This window comes from Erithacus rubecula (assembly GCF_903797595.1).
Source record: "Erithacus rubecula genome assembly, chromosome: 3".
NCBI classification, from domain to species: Eukaryota; Metazoa; Chordata; class Aves; order Passeriformes; family Muscicapidae; genus Erithacus; species Erithacus rubecula.
In genome coordinates, this window is record NC_136689.1 from 17227293 (window position 1) to 17244834 (window position 17542).

Genomic DNA, 17542 nt, shown 5'->3' on the forward strand with positions numbered 1-17542 from the left:
ATACCTAGTGGAACGTAATTCTCTTTTTTTCCCAGAAGCAGACCACAGAAACAAATTCTGACATATATATCAAGGATGACCTCAGAGCTATGCATGCATGATAATATAACATGTTAGAATAAGCTTATGGGATTTTAAACTGCCATGTACTTTGCAATTTTGTTTTTACTGAGCCTAATTATTAACAAGTTTACAAGGATTTATCATCAATATTAATCAGCATTAAAACTCTGTCCTTATGGTAAAATTCTTATGAAAGTATATTCTGAGGGTGCCAGTCTGTAAACTAATGAGGCATTTGACCACTGTATTTTTTCCTATGTGCTAATGAAGTGGGACACAACATCAGTTCTGCAGAAAAAAACTTAAATGCTGAAATATTTTAGAAGTTATTTATATTAATTGCTATGTGTTCTGGTTGAGATCCAATTGAAAATCCACGTTCTCTAGTAAACCTGAAAACTCAAACCACTTGCATGGGACTCATCCTCTTCTCCTCTAGATTTTTGGTTAAAATACTACGGGAAGTAGAGTAATTAAATAATTTATTTATTTTTGCAAAATCATGGTTGCTTGAGGACTTGTGTCAAATGACAAACTGGTGTCTGTCCCATTCATCGTGAACAGGTGTTCTAATTACCAAACCTCCACCCTATTTGACACCTTTATTAGCTGTCTCAGTTGAGAAACAAAGGATTGATTGGGTAGGGGTATAGAACTAGCCTTTCATTGCTGTGGGGAAGCACCTTAAGGTCAAGGTTAATATACATTAGTGGGGGGTAGTATTGCCCATTGCCTATGCTGCTCTTGTGCTATTAATCAATGGAAGATTTTATCTTTATGAGCTACCTACGGCAGGAGTTTTAATTACACAATTGCTTTAAATTGTATTTTTTCCATATTATATGAAAAGCTGGCAGCACTTTTTTGATATTTCTAAGAACAACAAATCATTAGGAAAAATAGCAATGTCTTGTATTAATTTTATAGCCTCAGATATATATTGTACCAAATAAAAGGGCAAAGTACACATCCTTCAATCACTATAATAGATAAATGCTCATGAAATGAAATACAGCAGAACCCATGCATATGAGTTCAACAAGGTTGAATATTTGACTGGTCAGTAAAAAGTGAAAGTGCTTACAGCAAATACTCTTCCCCATCACTGGACCCATTTTGTTCTCGCCACATAAGGTCCACTTGCTGCTACTACCTTTCTGATTTTATATTCTTGGAGGGTTTATAACAAGAATCTAATACATAACTGATAAAAGGGCACTAGTCTCATCAGTTTCATTTGAGATCAGAATATTGTCAACATAACCACACAGTGAAGTTACATTATTATAAAAGTGCATCAGCATCTTCATTATTTATACACTTATTTTCAGTGGTCTACAGGACATACAAATGAAACATTCCAGTATGAAATATGATTATGGTAACTCAATCTGGAATGAATTTTCTCCAAACTATTTTTTTTCCTATTATGTGAATGTAAAATAAATATGGGCCTGATAGTCAGTCAGTGAGCTGGAACTATACCAATTTGTATCAGCTAAGGATACAACACTATATATTCATTTATAGATCCTAGTCACACTCAGACCCTTCTGTGACTTATTAATGGTTTTGATTTAGAAATGAAGCTTTGAAGTAATTATACAGTCATATGGAATTCATCCAATATACATATTTAACGTAAATTATTGCTTCCTGATTTTCACAGAAGACCTCTGATTAGATTATCTGGTGCTTCCATATTGTATTTGAAGCTGGATTGTGAGGAGAGAGAAGTGTATGTAAGCCACCTTTACAATTTCCTGACTCTACCCAGCAAGAAACAAATACGGAGTTCATTACAATGCAGAGGAACAGAGACAGCTATTTCCCTGCCTGAGGTCTCAGAGAATTGTTCCAGCAGTTGAGCTAAAAAATGTCCTGACTATCTCCTTAGCAAAAGAAATGGAATGAGTTGGCATAAGCTACTATACCAACTCAAAACTCTCCAGAGATCCCCTTTTCACAATGTGAAACCTCAAAGGGCTGCACTACGAAAACCAGCTGTAGTGGAGCTGAAAGTTTGACCTCTGGACTCCAGCACTGTGCTCGTTTTATGTGTGTGTGACTCCCACTGACATCAACTGAAGAGTCCAGCACATGAGGAGAGCAGAATATCAGACAAAAAAAATGTACCAAGTGAATCTGAGAACAGAGTATTATTCTCTTGTGTCAAATTATTGCTCCAGGTAACATTAACTGAATATTAGTGACTATTAGAGCTGAATCAATAAATTTAAACTATTTATTTTGGGAGTTATTTCACTTTTTCACATCAAAGAATGCCTGTGAATCAACTAAAACTTCTTTAAATATATTTTGGGAGCTTTTTAAGGATTTTTTTGTTGTTTGTAAGTTACATGTGATTGCACATATACATCACACTGGTCTATTGCTTTTCCCTGAAAAGGACTTTTAATAGAGTCAGGATAAAAGAACGCTGCCTGTGACAGTAGAATTTAGTTGATACAATTGTTTTGGAACATAGAATGAGCTAACCATTGTTACCTTTGTTAGTAATTTTGGATTCTGATGGTACACTTCTTTTCTTTCAGAGAATGCACGATAAGCATTCTCTATTACTTGGGAAATATTTTTTTTTAAAGGAAGAGTAAAACAGTGCTCATATTCAGGAGATCTATCTTCCTCAAAGAATGGATTTAGATTAGTCAAGAAGGCTGTATGAGCCATCAAGTTTTAAAATATATCAATGATTTGGGATTTAAAAAAAGAACTCCACATCAAATGCTTTAGATTATAAGACATATTTTGCTCATATGATTCCTTCAAAGCATGATTTATATTTCTGCTTTCATTAAATCTGCTTCATACCTTTCCTTGATAAAGCTAACGTTAGGAGAGACACCACAACTCTTGTAACACTGATGAGAACCAAGTTATTCCAGGTGACTCATAAGCACCAAAAAGTGCCTTAAAGTCAAATTCAAACAAACCTGCCTTGTAGGATAAGGACAAGATGAGGCATTCTTTAAGAATAAAAACATTATCACTGCAGATGAGTGTTTTAAATAATAATTCAATTATTGCAGACTTACCTTGCATTTCTAGGACTGGATGTTGTCAAATTAGTTAATGCTGTCACTACAGCTTCTTTTACCTCTTCATTATCACTGCTTAGCAACTGTACTAGCTGGGGAATCCCTTTGAAAGAAATAATTGTCTATATGAACATTTAAATAAACCACAGCAGTCTGCAAAATTTTAATCTCCTTATTATCAGAAAAAAACTGCAAATTCACATTTCATCCTTTCCCACCTTACTTACCCTGAAGTCCAAGGACATATTTACTGTCCATATTCTCACACATGGCAGAAATGGCTTGGGAAGCAGCAACTTTAACTTCATCATTGTTAGTTTCCAAGAGGATTAGGAGAAATTTCTCCACCTCTCCCCAGTGTAAGATTTTTCGTATTTCAGCTTTAAATGAGAAATAACAAAAGTATTAATCTGCATTTGTCTTCCAAATCAGTTGAAAGGACATTAATTTGATTTCATTTAGCTGTTGGAAATATTTTGGTAACAGAGGCATCAGCCATTAAGAAATGTGCACAAAGGACCTGAGCCAAATCCCATCACAGAACATCCTGAGCTGGAAGGGATGACTATTAAACACAGTATAAACATACATAGCCCAACAGAATGCAAAGTTTGTTCTCTGCAAGACTTTAAAACCACAGAATACAGGCTTGATGGAAACAGCTTTTCCAACGCAACAGATCATGCTTACCAAGGATTGTGCTGAACTTCAGTTTATGCTAACAAAGTCCAAATGCATAAAATTAAAGAACATACCAGTAAATGTACAATTGAACTTGGTGAAATACCACTCAGTGTAATAAAATAGCCAAAAAAAGGCAAAGAGCATTACAAAGAAAATGTTAAACTCTGCACAGCTTATAGCTCTTCACTAATGTGCACTCTGCAGAGAATTTGAATTTTGTCCTTTAGCAAGTGTTTGTGGCTGACCTGCACTGCACTGAGCAGCAGCAGCTGTAGAAAGACAGAGATGCTCCTTCCTCTGCACAAGTAACAACACAGAGCACCCACAAAGTATCTACAAATATCTGCATGTAGATACCAATAAACTGATGAACTCCCTCATCTCAAAACTGATGAGATCAGAAATGCAGGTATTTCTTAGAAATATCCCTGAAAGAATCTTTCTCATGAAGAAAGGCACTGGACAGCACAGAAGCTCAACAATGAGAGTCAAGAAACATTTCATCATATGCATAATTTAAACCAGACTAATTATATGCTGGAAGTTTTTTATATATATATAGACAGAGAGTAGAATTTTACAATGTATTAAAGAATTTCAGGAACCAAGAAATCAGTGAGACTTCAAAATATTTAGAAATTTCACCAGGGCTTGCTACTGTTATGAGGAATCACTTCCTTGTTGGGATTGTTGTCACTCCAATAAAAATAAAAAATTAAAGGCAAAAAAACCCATTTAAGTATTATTTTAGATAAATCTGAATCAGTAGTGAATAAAAGTAAACAAATACAAGTCCACTACATCAATGAAAAGCAAGTTTGATTGAAAATGTAAACAGAGCAGAAATTACTCAAAGCACAGAGATAAGACAGGTGCAGTCAATTTCTCCTCTTCAGCTCGGTTTTAAACTGTTTTAGAATCCTCATATATGCAAAACCTTGATGCACATCAGCCAGCTCTCAAGAGAAGGGCTCAGTTGGGATGAGACACTATTTTGACAAATTATCAAGTATGTTGCTGGCTGTTGCTTGCCAAGGTAGTCTATAATCCCTAATAATGATATCCAGAGGTTCTTCATGCCTCAGTAATTTGTTTATTGTACATTAAGTTACTTATTTGTTTACAGATTTTCTTAAAAATTATTCGTGCTTTTAAAAGCAGCTATGATGATGGGTAAGCATTTATTTTAAATATAATTTATGCCTATATGAAATAAAATACAATAATTTGAATGAGTGAAAATAGTAATTTAAAATATTTAAAGCAGAAAAATAATTTTATAATAATGTTGAAAACATATCTTGAAATTTAACTTATGATAAAGAACATGCATGTATATTTAGGTAGCTAGATCAATAAAAATTATTAATATTTCAATATCCAGGTGCCAGTTCTATTTAAGGGATTAACATTTTCTGCTGATCTTCTCTCTGTGTGCATGAGTTGTTTCCTTTGTGTCCTTTACTACAGACTAGAGAGAATTCACAAGTGAAAAACATCATTTATACTGAAGTACTTCATATGTCAGTGCCAACACCATTTTTACAATGATTAATTTCTTGACCCCTAAGTAATTTGAATACATTGATTTAACATGAAGGAAAATCCAACACACATGAACTAAGAGAGTTTGGAGTATGAACCATTCTGTCCAGATTTTCATGCAATGATCCTATGGTGAGACAACCTTTGTTTTTCTACATATTTTCCTGTTTCCCCTTCTTACCCCAAAATCATAATATGAGTTCTACTGATTACTATTCAGGTCACAGACACCACCTTATGGAATTATTTATACCTATTTCAAATTTTAAAAGTTAATGTTAAATAGTATCATGGCCTCCCACTTGAGTTAATGCAGATAAACAAAGATGTGTTTTATGAAATGCATTTGTTATTCAGGCTACAGAGCATGTTTAGTGTGCTTCCTTTTAAGGATGAGATGCACTGAGATACTGAGACAGAAAGAATGTAGAGAGTTCAAACCAGAAGTTTGGCAGAGCAACTGTGATCATCACCTTCTCCACACACACTCCACAGCATTTTTTGTTGCTGGTGTGTCTGGCATTGTCAGGGGAAAATCAGGCTCTCCTTAATCAACAGTCCACATAATCCACTCACTGACATTCAATAATTTATAGCATTAGATTATATTTAGCATTCTGAAATGACTGCATTATTTGGTGGGCAAGGCCAGAATCACAGTATAATTCACCATTGTAATTCTGAGCATACAAAACAAAATCATCAATAAATTAATATATTAAATTCAAATTTATGTTACAGAACAAAAAAAAAAAAAATTCAGGGACAAAGGCATAATGATTATGTACAGAAATATTATCCATTTTCATGTACTTAAACAGAGCAGCATCTTAAAGATGCTATTTAAAGTTGAATATCATGTTTGTGCCATTTAATTTACTCTGATACTGAGAATAACTCTTAAGGGATAAATATATCTTATAATAACAACACCAAGTTATAGGAGTCCCTTTCCAAAGGACTGAAAGAGACATAAAACAAAACTGCTTGCTATGATCACATCTATCAGGGAAAAAACAATCCAAAACTAAATTCCATCTGTCAACAATAATAATTTCAAAACCAGATACTGCTGTACACTCAGCTGCCAGGATTAAAAAAACAGCTAGACACATGTTCTGTCATAGCAGAAGTAGGTTCTTCATTCCAACAAAAAGCAGTATTTTTTTTACCCAAGTATACAGGAAATGTTGGTAAATTGCAACTCTGATTATCAAACCTGAAGAATATAGGCATAGGTATTGCAAATTTAATGAAAAAGTCACTACAGAACTAAGATCTATATTGTATTATACTGGATTCACATCAAGGCAAGTACTAGTACAGTGTACATTAATGTTGCATTTTGGACAGGCTTTAGCATGCTTACAATCAGAATCCAATCAAACAACAAAACCTGAAAACATTTCTGTTTTCTTTCTGCACTTGGGCTCTTTCTTATAATACCCTTTTCTTTCCATTGCAAGGCTGACTTCAGATCAGTATCTCTGTGTAGCTGAAATATTCAGTGCTTTTGGGGATTACATTGAGCAGCAAGTTTACTGGACTGTATTCTCCACTGCACCAGGACAGCAAGTTTCCTTTTGTCTAACTGAGTGTCACCAAAATTCTCCAGCTTGAAAGCAAATATTTTAAATCTTCTTTTGATGTATTTTCCCAGCTTGCTGCATCCATACTAACTGTCACAGGCTGAAGAAGAGAGCAAACCTTTATAATGAAACCTCATTGACTCCATTTGTAAAGAAGCATGACAAGAAGATGCATCTTCACTGACGGTAACATCCCATGATATAAGATCATAGGCAGCACTGCAATATATTATGTGTGGTTCTTGCAACCGTGCTTTAAAAATGTGCTCAGACATGCTTCTACTAACAGCTGCTAAAATATTAGGCCACAAAAACTGAAAAAAAAAAAAGTGTGAAAGAGGAAAAGAAGGCTATGCTTATTTGAAAATAAATATGATAAAGGAGTAAGATGCAGGAGAAAGCAGTAGGAGCAAATATAAATCTGCTTAGCATACAACTTACAAGCCTGTCACAGGACTATAAAAATGATACTGACAGTCCTAAGTAGCATAATAAAATAACAACAGAGGAAAATACACAAAGAAAATACTGACATAAGAAGGTCCCTTCCTATCTTTGATACCTGAACATTAATGAAAACAATTTTCAGTGACTTGCCAAGCTTCCAACAGATAATGACAAAACACAGAAAACCCCACAGAATGCTCGGACACACTTTCTGTGTATCATTTTCAATCCAAATAATTACAGATATTCAGGATATCAACCTAAACAAGGTGAGAAAAGAATGAGAAAAATAGCACATGGAGAGATGAAAGGAGATCTGAAATTTGGCAGAAAGGAGAGATTATTTTATCCATGTATTAAATTAAATTATGTATTCTTTAAACAGACATAAATCCATGATTCAACCACAAGGTGCCAGAATTATGAATGAAATATTTAAATTCTACTGTCATAAAAATCCCTTGACAGAAGTAAAATCTATAGTTAGAAGTATGTTATTAGTTACATTTCATTTTGTTATACAACACTACTTGGTACATGTTGCAACCCAGTAGCCAATGTATGGAAGGAATTCCAAATGTAGTTTGATTAAAAGAGCATCCTTGTGTGCATAAATGATGTGCATGTTCTGCCTAATTCAGAATTCCTCGGTGAATTAAAGAAAAGTATATAAAAAAGAACTATAGGATGAATAATTATAAAAAGATTACAATGAAACTATTTAACTCCCCTGGGAATATTAATCTGCAAGCCATTTGAAAGGTTTCCTTTCATGGCTCTGTTAAAGGAATTTGTATCTGAAATTGCCTGACATTTAGACGAGCAGTTGAATGCAAAGTCAGCTTGCAATGAAGTCTTAACAGATAGAAGCAGAAACAGTGCCAGCAAAGGTAGCTTAAGATGGCAGTCAGCTGGCATCACTAAACAAAAGACAAGGAACGTATTTTCAGAGCTCCATTTTCCTTTGAGGACAGCATTTTACAAGAATATATTAAAATAACAAAAATAAATCTAAAATTAATTGAGGTAAAGGTGTAACATTTTCAAATATACAGATAGATAGATATAGATATTTAATCTCCTAGCATCAAATTGCTGCTCTGATTGGCAAGACTCATCACTATAATTAATTCTTGCCAGTGCTTTCCTCAGCACAAGTACTATCCTCAACCAGAGAAGATGGCCTCATTCTGGATAAAAATTTACTTCATAAACAATTTCATGTCCATGGATAATTGAAAAATCACATACAGTCATAAGCTGCCTTGGTAATTGCCTTTGCTGCATTCTTCTGAATATCAGGAACAGTAGAGGCTTCTAAAAATGAAACTATTTTTTTAAGGCCTTCTGTTAGCTGAATCTGTTGCAGAATATGCACATCTTCGAGGCAATTTCCCAACACAGCAAGAGTTTCAATATGTAGATCACGGAGTTCCTAATTGAAAACAAACAAACAAACAAACAAAAAAAAAAAAACCCAAACAACCTTGAAATCAGGAAAAAAATATCTTAGGCTTTTAAGTTTGTAGGATAATTGTTGTAACTTTCTTTTGGACAGTTTATTCATACTGCAAAATATATATTTACAAATTCATATTTTCATATAATTTATTTGATGATGACTTAGGATTCAACACAATTTATTAAAAATACTAAAACCCCCAGAAGTTTTTAATTTACATCAAAGTGGGTTAGACAGGTACTCAGAAATGGCCTGTGACCTTAAAAATTAAAAAAAATTCATTCATATCTCCATGCATTATATTTCCCATTGTAACATCTGAACTCAAGAAGCACTAAATTAAGTCTCATAATAACATAAATAATTGTGTCTAATTGTGTCTAAAGCCATTATATAAAGTCAACTCAATTCAAAAATTGAATAATAAACACTTTGGGAAATGTCTTTGCTTCTATTCTTAGTAAGCTATATATCCTAACTTATCCTGTTTCTATCACAGTTCCCTCCAAGTAAGTAACTCCTTGTTCTTATATCTCTGTTTCATAAAGTAAGTAATATTTCTCATTAGTCATACAAACATCAGCACCAAGAACAAAAAAACTTTTAGGGCAAGAAAAGCATACATTGTTTTCCAGTATATTCAGAAGGCAATCTAATCCATTATTTTCTCCCAGTAATATCCTGGCTTCTCTGTCTTTGCTAATTAATTCTAAGGTTTGAAGGGCCAACAACTGAATGACCGGATATTCAGATTCCAGTAGTCCGAGCAAGGGTGGAATTATATTCAGTTCACAAACTGAAGCACGGTTTTGAAAATCCTGCAGTAAAATATTCCAACAAAGAATGTTAGTGATAGAGAATATAACAATACAGATACAGATATAACAATACAATTTCTTTACAGAAAGAACACCAAAAATCTGATTTCAGACTTTAAAAAATGAGTTAGTACTCTAGAGCTTCCAGTTCTGCAGACTTCTTTCTTTTAAGCTAAGAATCAAACTGAATATAATCAAGCCCCACGAACCTTAAATTCTAGGGGCTTTTTGCACGACTGAAGTACACACTACAAAATCTAGCCCTGTATAAAGAAGCCTATTCACTCTTGATTTTACTATGTTTGCCGCAACATAAATGTTTCTTTGAGAAAGTGTTTTTTTTTTTTCTTACATTCAGTTTCACCATTTTTATTTACCTCAGTGGGAGGAAAACAGTTTTTTGCACTCTGCTGTGGTTGCCTGGTTATACCTTCTTTTGATTTAGTAATTATAAAATGACAACTTAAAATTTCAACTTTAAACAGTGAATGTGCAGCTTAATAAAAAAACAGGAGTTGATTATATTAAAAAAGAAAATAAATAAATAAATTACAATTTGCTTTTAAATAGCTTATTGCACATGTGCAGCATGCAATTATCCTTATCAATATAAGCAAGCACCAGGTGCAGTTATCCAGATATACCCTGCAACAAAGACAGCGAGATAGTAAAAAAGGAGAAAGAGTAAAATGTGATTCTGAATAGACATGCTCTGATGCCCCAAAAGAGATAGAGTTATAAACTGAATTCATTACTGAATTGATTCGCTTAAGCCATGGGAGAGAACTGCCATACAAATGCACCATTCTTCTGCTAAGCAGCATATGGATGACATTAGTGCAAGTAGCCAATAACAAATCTATTCCTCCCAGTGTGGAAAGTAGCTGTTGACAGCATTCACCTATCATTAAAAAGATGTTCCAAATTGTGCTATGGACTTGCCTGTCCAAACAAGAAACAATGCAATTGGTAGTTTTTTAATTTACAAGATATTTCCAATATTTTGGGTAGACAGATTACAACTCTCTAAGATTATTAAGATTAACATTTTTCAACTAATAAAGCAAATTATTATTTAGTTTTTAAAATCGAAACCTCATCCTGATTTTATTTTTACTGCAGTACAGGACAGACATCAGCATTAAGTTCAACAGAATTTAAAAACAGAATTTAAAAAAAATTCATAACTAATTTAACATTCAGGGACCCAGGTGCAAGGATTCAATGTTTCAAAAACATTGATGAACACTGTGGAGTAAAGGAAACAAATATCTTAAAATTAGTAATTCCACACAGAATGTCAGGGGTCAGGGTGCAAAGGCTTATCTGCCTCTGTAATTTAAGACAACAAACAAGAGCAAACTTTACCTGTACCAAAAGGTAGATACACTCAAGTGAATTCTTCTTAACATCAGGATCAGGGCTACCTAGCAGCCTAATAAGTGGTTCTAACCCACCTTGCTCAAATATCTTTACTTTAGTAGTATACTCAGCAGCCATATATGCTAGACAAAGAGTAGCAAACTCATGGATAACTACATCTTCTGTGGGGGGAAAAAAAGAAACATTTTGATCAAGTTTTATTCAGCACAGAATATTTTCACTAATCCAGTGAAGTAGTTTGAAACATTACTTGAAGTCAATAAATATAGCTGTGACACGTCCATAGAGATCTTGGTCCATTTGTATAACATAAAACACTACTCAGGGAGCTACAGAGCTACTCCTATAAAAGCATTTACCAATTTAACATGCACTAGGAAAAATCACAAGTTACAGGGTAGATTTTATTAAATTGTCTGATAAAATGGCAATCATAAATTATTTCTGATTGTACTTCTGCATAAGAAATGAATACTGTAAGGTACCTTCTGGTGCTAGCTGTGATAGAAGTGAATTTGTGACATCCAGTTCCCTCAGTGACTTCTTGACATCATCTACAATGAAGCAAATACAAATATGAAGTCTTTTGGCTGAGTAAAGGAACAGAATCTGCTCCAAGTAAAATGTACTTATGGTTACTCCTTCAGTGACAAACACATCTGACTGGGAAAAACACACAACTAAAGTTAGACCAAGATCATAATGGGCCCAGAAAAAAGAGCAGAGACTTTCAAGTAGCAGGTGACATTCTCTGACATTTGATATACATTAAGTTCCTCTATATTTCATTGAAACCTTATTCAAAATACTTGTATCTAGCAGGTTCTGATTTAATATTGCACAATTTTAGCTGCCAAAGAAGTCAAACACCAATAGTTAAGATTATTTGTGGCTAAAATTATCAAATTAAAAGCAATCCTTCTGTTATTTAGTTTTCAAGCCATCACTTTGCAATTTTATGCTAATGCCAGCCCACACAGCAAATGGAAAACATGAATTACACAGGTCTTACTAAAATCACAGGCAAGACCTTCAGATTGCATTTTTAATGTTGTCAATGGCAAACTAGCAAAACCTCAAGCCTTGGATAGAAAAATCAAGTAATATTCTTTGGGACAGACTTCTTACAATCCTACAGGGTTGTGTTGTTATTATCAACATATTCAACATGTTGAAATGTAAGGAAAAAAGGTATGAGTTCAATTTACTTTTCAATAAAAAACCAGTTGAGATGTGAATATAAATGGGAGACATTTGTTCATTCAAATCCATGTTTGTGCAGAACCATTGATAATATGCTAATGCCAAATTAAAAGTAACCTAAGAGGGTAAGGTGCAGTGCAGCATGACAAGAAGACAGTAGTTGATGAAAAGACTTAGACTGTGGTTGGGATATCCTCATGGAAGACAACTGGGTAAAACATTCACCAAATTAAGACCTGTTTAATTACATTAATCAGATATAGGTCTATAAAGCACTATAAAAATAACAGCCACTGAAACTCAACCTTACATCACTTACTCTTTATTCTGGGCCATTAATATAGGATTTTTTCACATGATCAACCTCCTGTTTTGATGACCACACACTGAAAAATAGTAAAACCTTGAGACTCTTACGATTGGAAGCCATGATGCCCAATACCATGACAGCATTTCTGCGTACGAGTGGATCTTCGTGTGAGAGGAGTCTATGCAGATGTTCCAACACTCCAAGACCAAGAAGTATCACTTTGTTTTCATCATCTGGAAAGGAACTGGGTTAAAAGCTCAAGAAAAAGGCCAGCAATCTCACAGTTCTAATGAATCAAGGTAAAAACGCTACCAATCTTTTATTGGACAGCAGAATCAAAGAACAGAGGCCTGACAGATCCTTTAGAGATCATTTAATTTACACCCCAAATAAATATGTGTCAAATAGTTTCAAGGATTAATAGTTACTCAGATTAATACACATTTTAAAGCAAAGGATGCTTCTGTCTGTTGTACACTCCACTCATTTGTTGGAGACTGCAGTGGAAGTACAAAGGAAAGCTTTCTACTTAGCAAAGTACAGGTTAACACTATCAGGTGAATGAGTTTTATTTTCCACTTTTCTTGCCTCCCAATTTAATTTCCTCAAAATAACAGTTCACTAATTCTGTGGATGTTTACCATCCCTCAAGGGAAGCAACTACAAGGATTCCTACCTGAGATTTCTACCACCTGAGAATGAAGTGCTTTGTAGCTGAATAGGTGCAAAGAACACAAGAGTTTAGTGTGATTGTATCCTTCTGTTCCTGCTCACACAAAACACACACAAACCTCAAGATACAAAATCCAAAATCTACTGCCTATTCTCAGTTCCCACAACAGCTTTATAATTCATTTTCTAATGAACCATGCCTGCCCTTCCTGGCTACAAGTGAGCAATGTGAGAGGAAACAGGAAATCTATGCTCCTTCTCAGGCCAAGGCATGATTAAAATGGAGGAAGTATTTTTTAGTGAGGGATGGGACTTACTTAATTTACTAGCAACACTCCAAAAAAATTGATTATCTACAATTAATTAAGTGAAAATAACTCCTTCTCTTGTGTCATACCACAAAGCTACAGTCTAGTCTTCTGGAAGATTACAGGAATATCTACATTAATAATTTAAAGGATTATTCTTTCAGTATAAACATAAAAGACATAAACATCTATCCTCCTGCATTGTGATACATTTTACTGTGGACAGGAGAGAAGGAACCAGCAAGAGTTTATGGTTCATAGCTGTCTCCCAACAGTCTACATTCTCTCTTCACATATTCAGAATTTGATCTCATGCCCTCAGCCAAGCTTGCCATATTAAGCAGAACCTAAACCCAGTGACCCCTATACAGCTGTCAAAGAGTTGAACTCTTCCCTCACAACTTCAGCAGGGTTGGTAATTTACATCAGTGTTTTTTACAATCAGCATATAAATGCATAATTTTAAAAGAAAACATAAATTAAATGGAAATTAAAATTCAACCAGATTAATCAGAGCAAGAACACTACCAGTGCATACCAATTTGAGTGACTAACAGTGAATAACGCAGAATAAGTAGGAGACAACTCAGGAAATTATGTGCTACATAAATTTGAGCGTTTGGTATACAGTTGTTTGTCTCTTGAGTACCTTGAACATGATGTTTAGCTATGGACTATACAGGGAATTTTGAAAGATTTGGAATCTTGGAAACTTGTTAGATTCCCAACTCATACAGAAATAAGCTTGATAAAGAAGGCTGAGCAGTGTCCAATGAATCACCTGCACAGAAATACTGACACAACAACTTTGTGTAAAAATAACAGAAAAAAACTAAGAAGTTATTTTCATTGAAAACTGAAGCTTAAAATTCCCACACTGGCACAAAAGTTTCAAAATGTAACATAAAAAGAGAGAATTCTTTCCCAACTTCAAATCTGTCACTCATAAAAAACCCATATCTAAGTTATGTTTAAAACAAGCCCAATTAAGCGGTGAAAATAAAATTCTCCAACAAAATTATAGAAGTTTCCTTCATGCAAACTACAAGACTTCTTTATTACTGCAAGTACAAGTTGGACAGATATTTCAGAAAACCCCCTAAAACTTCAACAGACACCTTTGAGGAGGAAGTAAGATTTCAATGCTAAGAAACTAAAGAATTGTGAACTATTATCAAAATCTAACCAGTGCAAAACAAAGCTCACTGCAAAAAGACTAACCTTTTGATGCAAATTTATACAGAGCATCGCATGCTTTGGCCAAAATTTCATTTTCAGGAGAACTAAGCATTAGCACAACTGTTGCTGGTGTTTTGCTTTCAATCAATAAAGGATCAAACTAAAAACAAAACAAAAAAAGGGAAAGAAAAGTTTGATTTATACTGAGTCATCATGTGTGCTGCAGTAGACTCCTACACTTCATTAAAAATAAACTAAAAGCTTGTTTGATATCTACACTGAATTAGAAATATTAATGAGTTGATGTTTCCTTGCAAAATTTTTTAATAACAATTACAGACATTGCTGAAAAATCAGAAAAAATAATTGACTTCCAAATAAATATAACCATAATCACATATGAAGATTTTGGGAAAGTCTCCATGCTTCCCTGAAAATCTAGAAGTTTTGAAGGTAACAAACTATGTAGTTGTACATGTAAGAGCATTTTGAGACTTCAGAACCAGACAAGAGAAGTTTCTTTTGAGCAGCAGTACACAGAGCCCTTAGACTCAAGGAGTGTACAAGGAAGAGGATTTGGTTACTCTCTGGCAATACCACTTTGTGGCTGCTTACAAAATAAAAGAACACTTTCCGTGCCTTTGTCAACTCAGTTCACCAGCTCACCATGATCCTGTACTAGATGATGTATTTCCAAGATGTAATTCCTGCTCACCCAGCAAGAAATTATACTAAGGTTTCATTTCCATTTTTGGGCTCTTTCATGCAGAAAGAACTCTTCAAACAAATCAGTTTTCACCCTCTTAATAGACTCCTTAGGACTAACATTACTTGAGCAAGGGAATTTTCTAAAAAAGCCTTTTGTTTCTTAAGAAGGCTCAAGGAATTCTGAAAATTCTACTCATTAAAAAGTTTTAAGCTTCCTTGGATTTAAAGTAATTAGTTAGTATGGAAAAACTGTCTTCTATCCTCACACTTCAGGCCTATACAGTATCTGTGCTACATACAGAAACTACTAGATACTCAAGTCATGCAGTTGCTCAAAACCAATATATTTATTTTTAAAATATAGCAGATTATAAGATAGCAATACAAATTAATATTATTACAATATATATACATATATATTTACAAATGTAAGTTATTTGGTTTACTTTATTAAAAAAAAGTCTAATAACTACATCAGAGGCACATGTTGAACAATCAAGGCATGAAGATACAAATCAGTTGTCAAGGAAATTATGGGGAGCAAATCTTGAAAAACAATGAGTGTGCTAGAAAAGAAGAAAAATTAACACAAAGAAGGGTTTTTTCTTCTTTTTCTGACTTGCTTGAAAATAAGGCAAAATATGATACTAGTACCAAGACTTTTAAATTCATGATTTTGACAGATCTTTAAGTGACCTTCCATGAGAGAGATCACACAATTTAGCAGGCAGCAAGGTCAACATACAAGTTCCATTAAGAGCTTGACTGCCTAATGTGTTTAACTGGTCTACCTAGCTTTAATCAAGTCCAAAATCTGAAGAAACTGTCCCATTTCATGTTTGCTGTGACAAGCTGGAGGTATGGGCCAAGTCATGGAAAAAAGTTATTCTCTTAAATAAATAAATAAACAAACAAACAAACAAATAAATAAATAAATATCTTACTGTACCATAAGTCATCTTGCCTAATACCACAACAGGAATTAAATCAAATAATAGTATAGAGGTGCAAATTACATCTTAAGGATGGGACTAAAATGATGGAATTATTTATGTGAATTTTCTTTTAGGAGTGTAACAAGGCAAAACAATTAAGCTTATCACAGCTCATTCTACCTATGGGAGAATTTAGAAGTGACTGAAAGTCCTTTTAGTTTCTTCATACTTCTCTACTTCTGAACATTTGGGTCTCTGCATGGACAGAACATGATCCTCAGGTGACTGCTATTATTTAAACACAGACATAGCTCCTGAGTTTGGTCAAATACTTGGTGATGGGATAAAACTCCAAGTTTTAGAAAAGGCTGGCAGTTCCTCAGAGAAAAATAAACACCAATACTGATCTCAGATGAAGTTCAGCAAGAAATGAAAGATAAAGTAAGAGTTTTAAATCTCAGTTATTTATATATTGATCCAATACCAAAGTCATAATTGCATTGCTCCATTTTCAGTATTTCTCATGTTTACAAGTAACTGTATAAACCCCAACTCAATGACATTTCCTAGGATTTAATAACAGGTAGGCACATGAGCAAAGAAAAATCAGTCTAATCTCTACCCATTTGATTAGACATTAGATCTGCTATTACCATATGAAATATTCAATAGACATTTTCCTATTAAAAGCACTTTTGTGCATAAAGCACATTAAAAATAGTCACTGAAATCAATGTATCTTTAAGAATGAGAGGCCTAAGCAAGTGAGTGATTGCAGAATTTCTTTACTGTGGTGACTGTGCACTGGAGCAGGTTGCCCAGAGAGACTGTGGAGTCTCCCTCACTGGAAATACCTAAAAACCATCTGGATGCAATCCTGTGCCCTGTGCTCTAGGATGACCCTGGTTGTTGGACCAGATGACCACTGGGGTCCCTTCCAACCTGACTCACTCTGTAATTCTGTGATTTGCTGGGAGGTAATGTTCATCAAACTGTCACAGAACTGGTTATGACTTCTCCTTATCATAATGTCAGCATAGCTACTGTTCCACCAATTTTTTTTTTTTTTTTTTAATCCAAGGCTTGAATCTAAATCTTCACACATTGCAGACTCTTCCTGTAATGGCACATACAGGACATAATGTGCTAGAATAATATACTTAAAGTTAAAAACAAC

The 17542-nt window shown here is 34.2% G+C and overlaps 1 protein-coding gene across 2 annotated transcripts in view; it reads right to left on the bottom strand.

Moving 5' to 3' along the window:
* Positions 1-17542, bottom strand: part of ARMC3 (armadillo repeat containing 3) — a 61164-nt gene that overhangs the window by 26800 nt on the left and 16822 nt on the right. For both annotated transcript variants that reach the window (XM_079302132.1, XM_079302131.1), the window contains 8 exons: positions 14765-14882; positions 12671-12796; positions 11536-11604; positions 11036-11211; positions 9473-9667; positions 8639-8822; positions 3350-3502; positions 3120-3225 (listed from right to left, as the gene is read on the bottom strand). In XM_079302132.1, the coding sequence (XP_079158258.1) occupies positions 3120-3225; positions 3350-3502; positions 8639-8822; positions 9473-9667; positions 11036-11211; positions 11536-11604; positions 12671-12796; positions 14765-14882 (1127 nt within the window). The remainder of the gene's footprint in view (positions 1-3119; positions 3226-3349; positions 3503-8638; positions 8823-9472; positions 9668-11035; positions 11212-11535; positions 11605-12670; positions 12797-14764; positions 14883-17542) is intronic.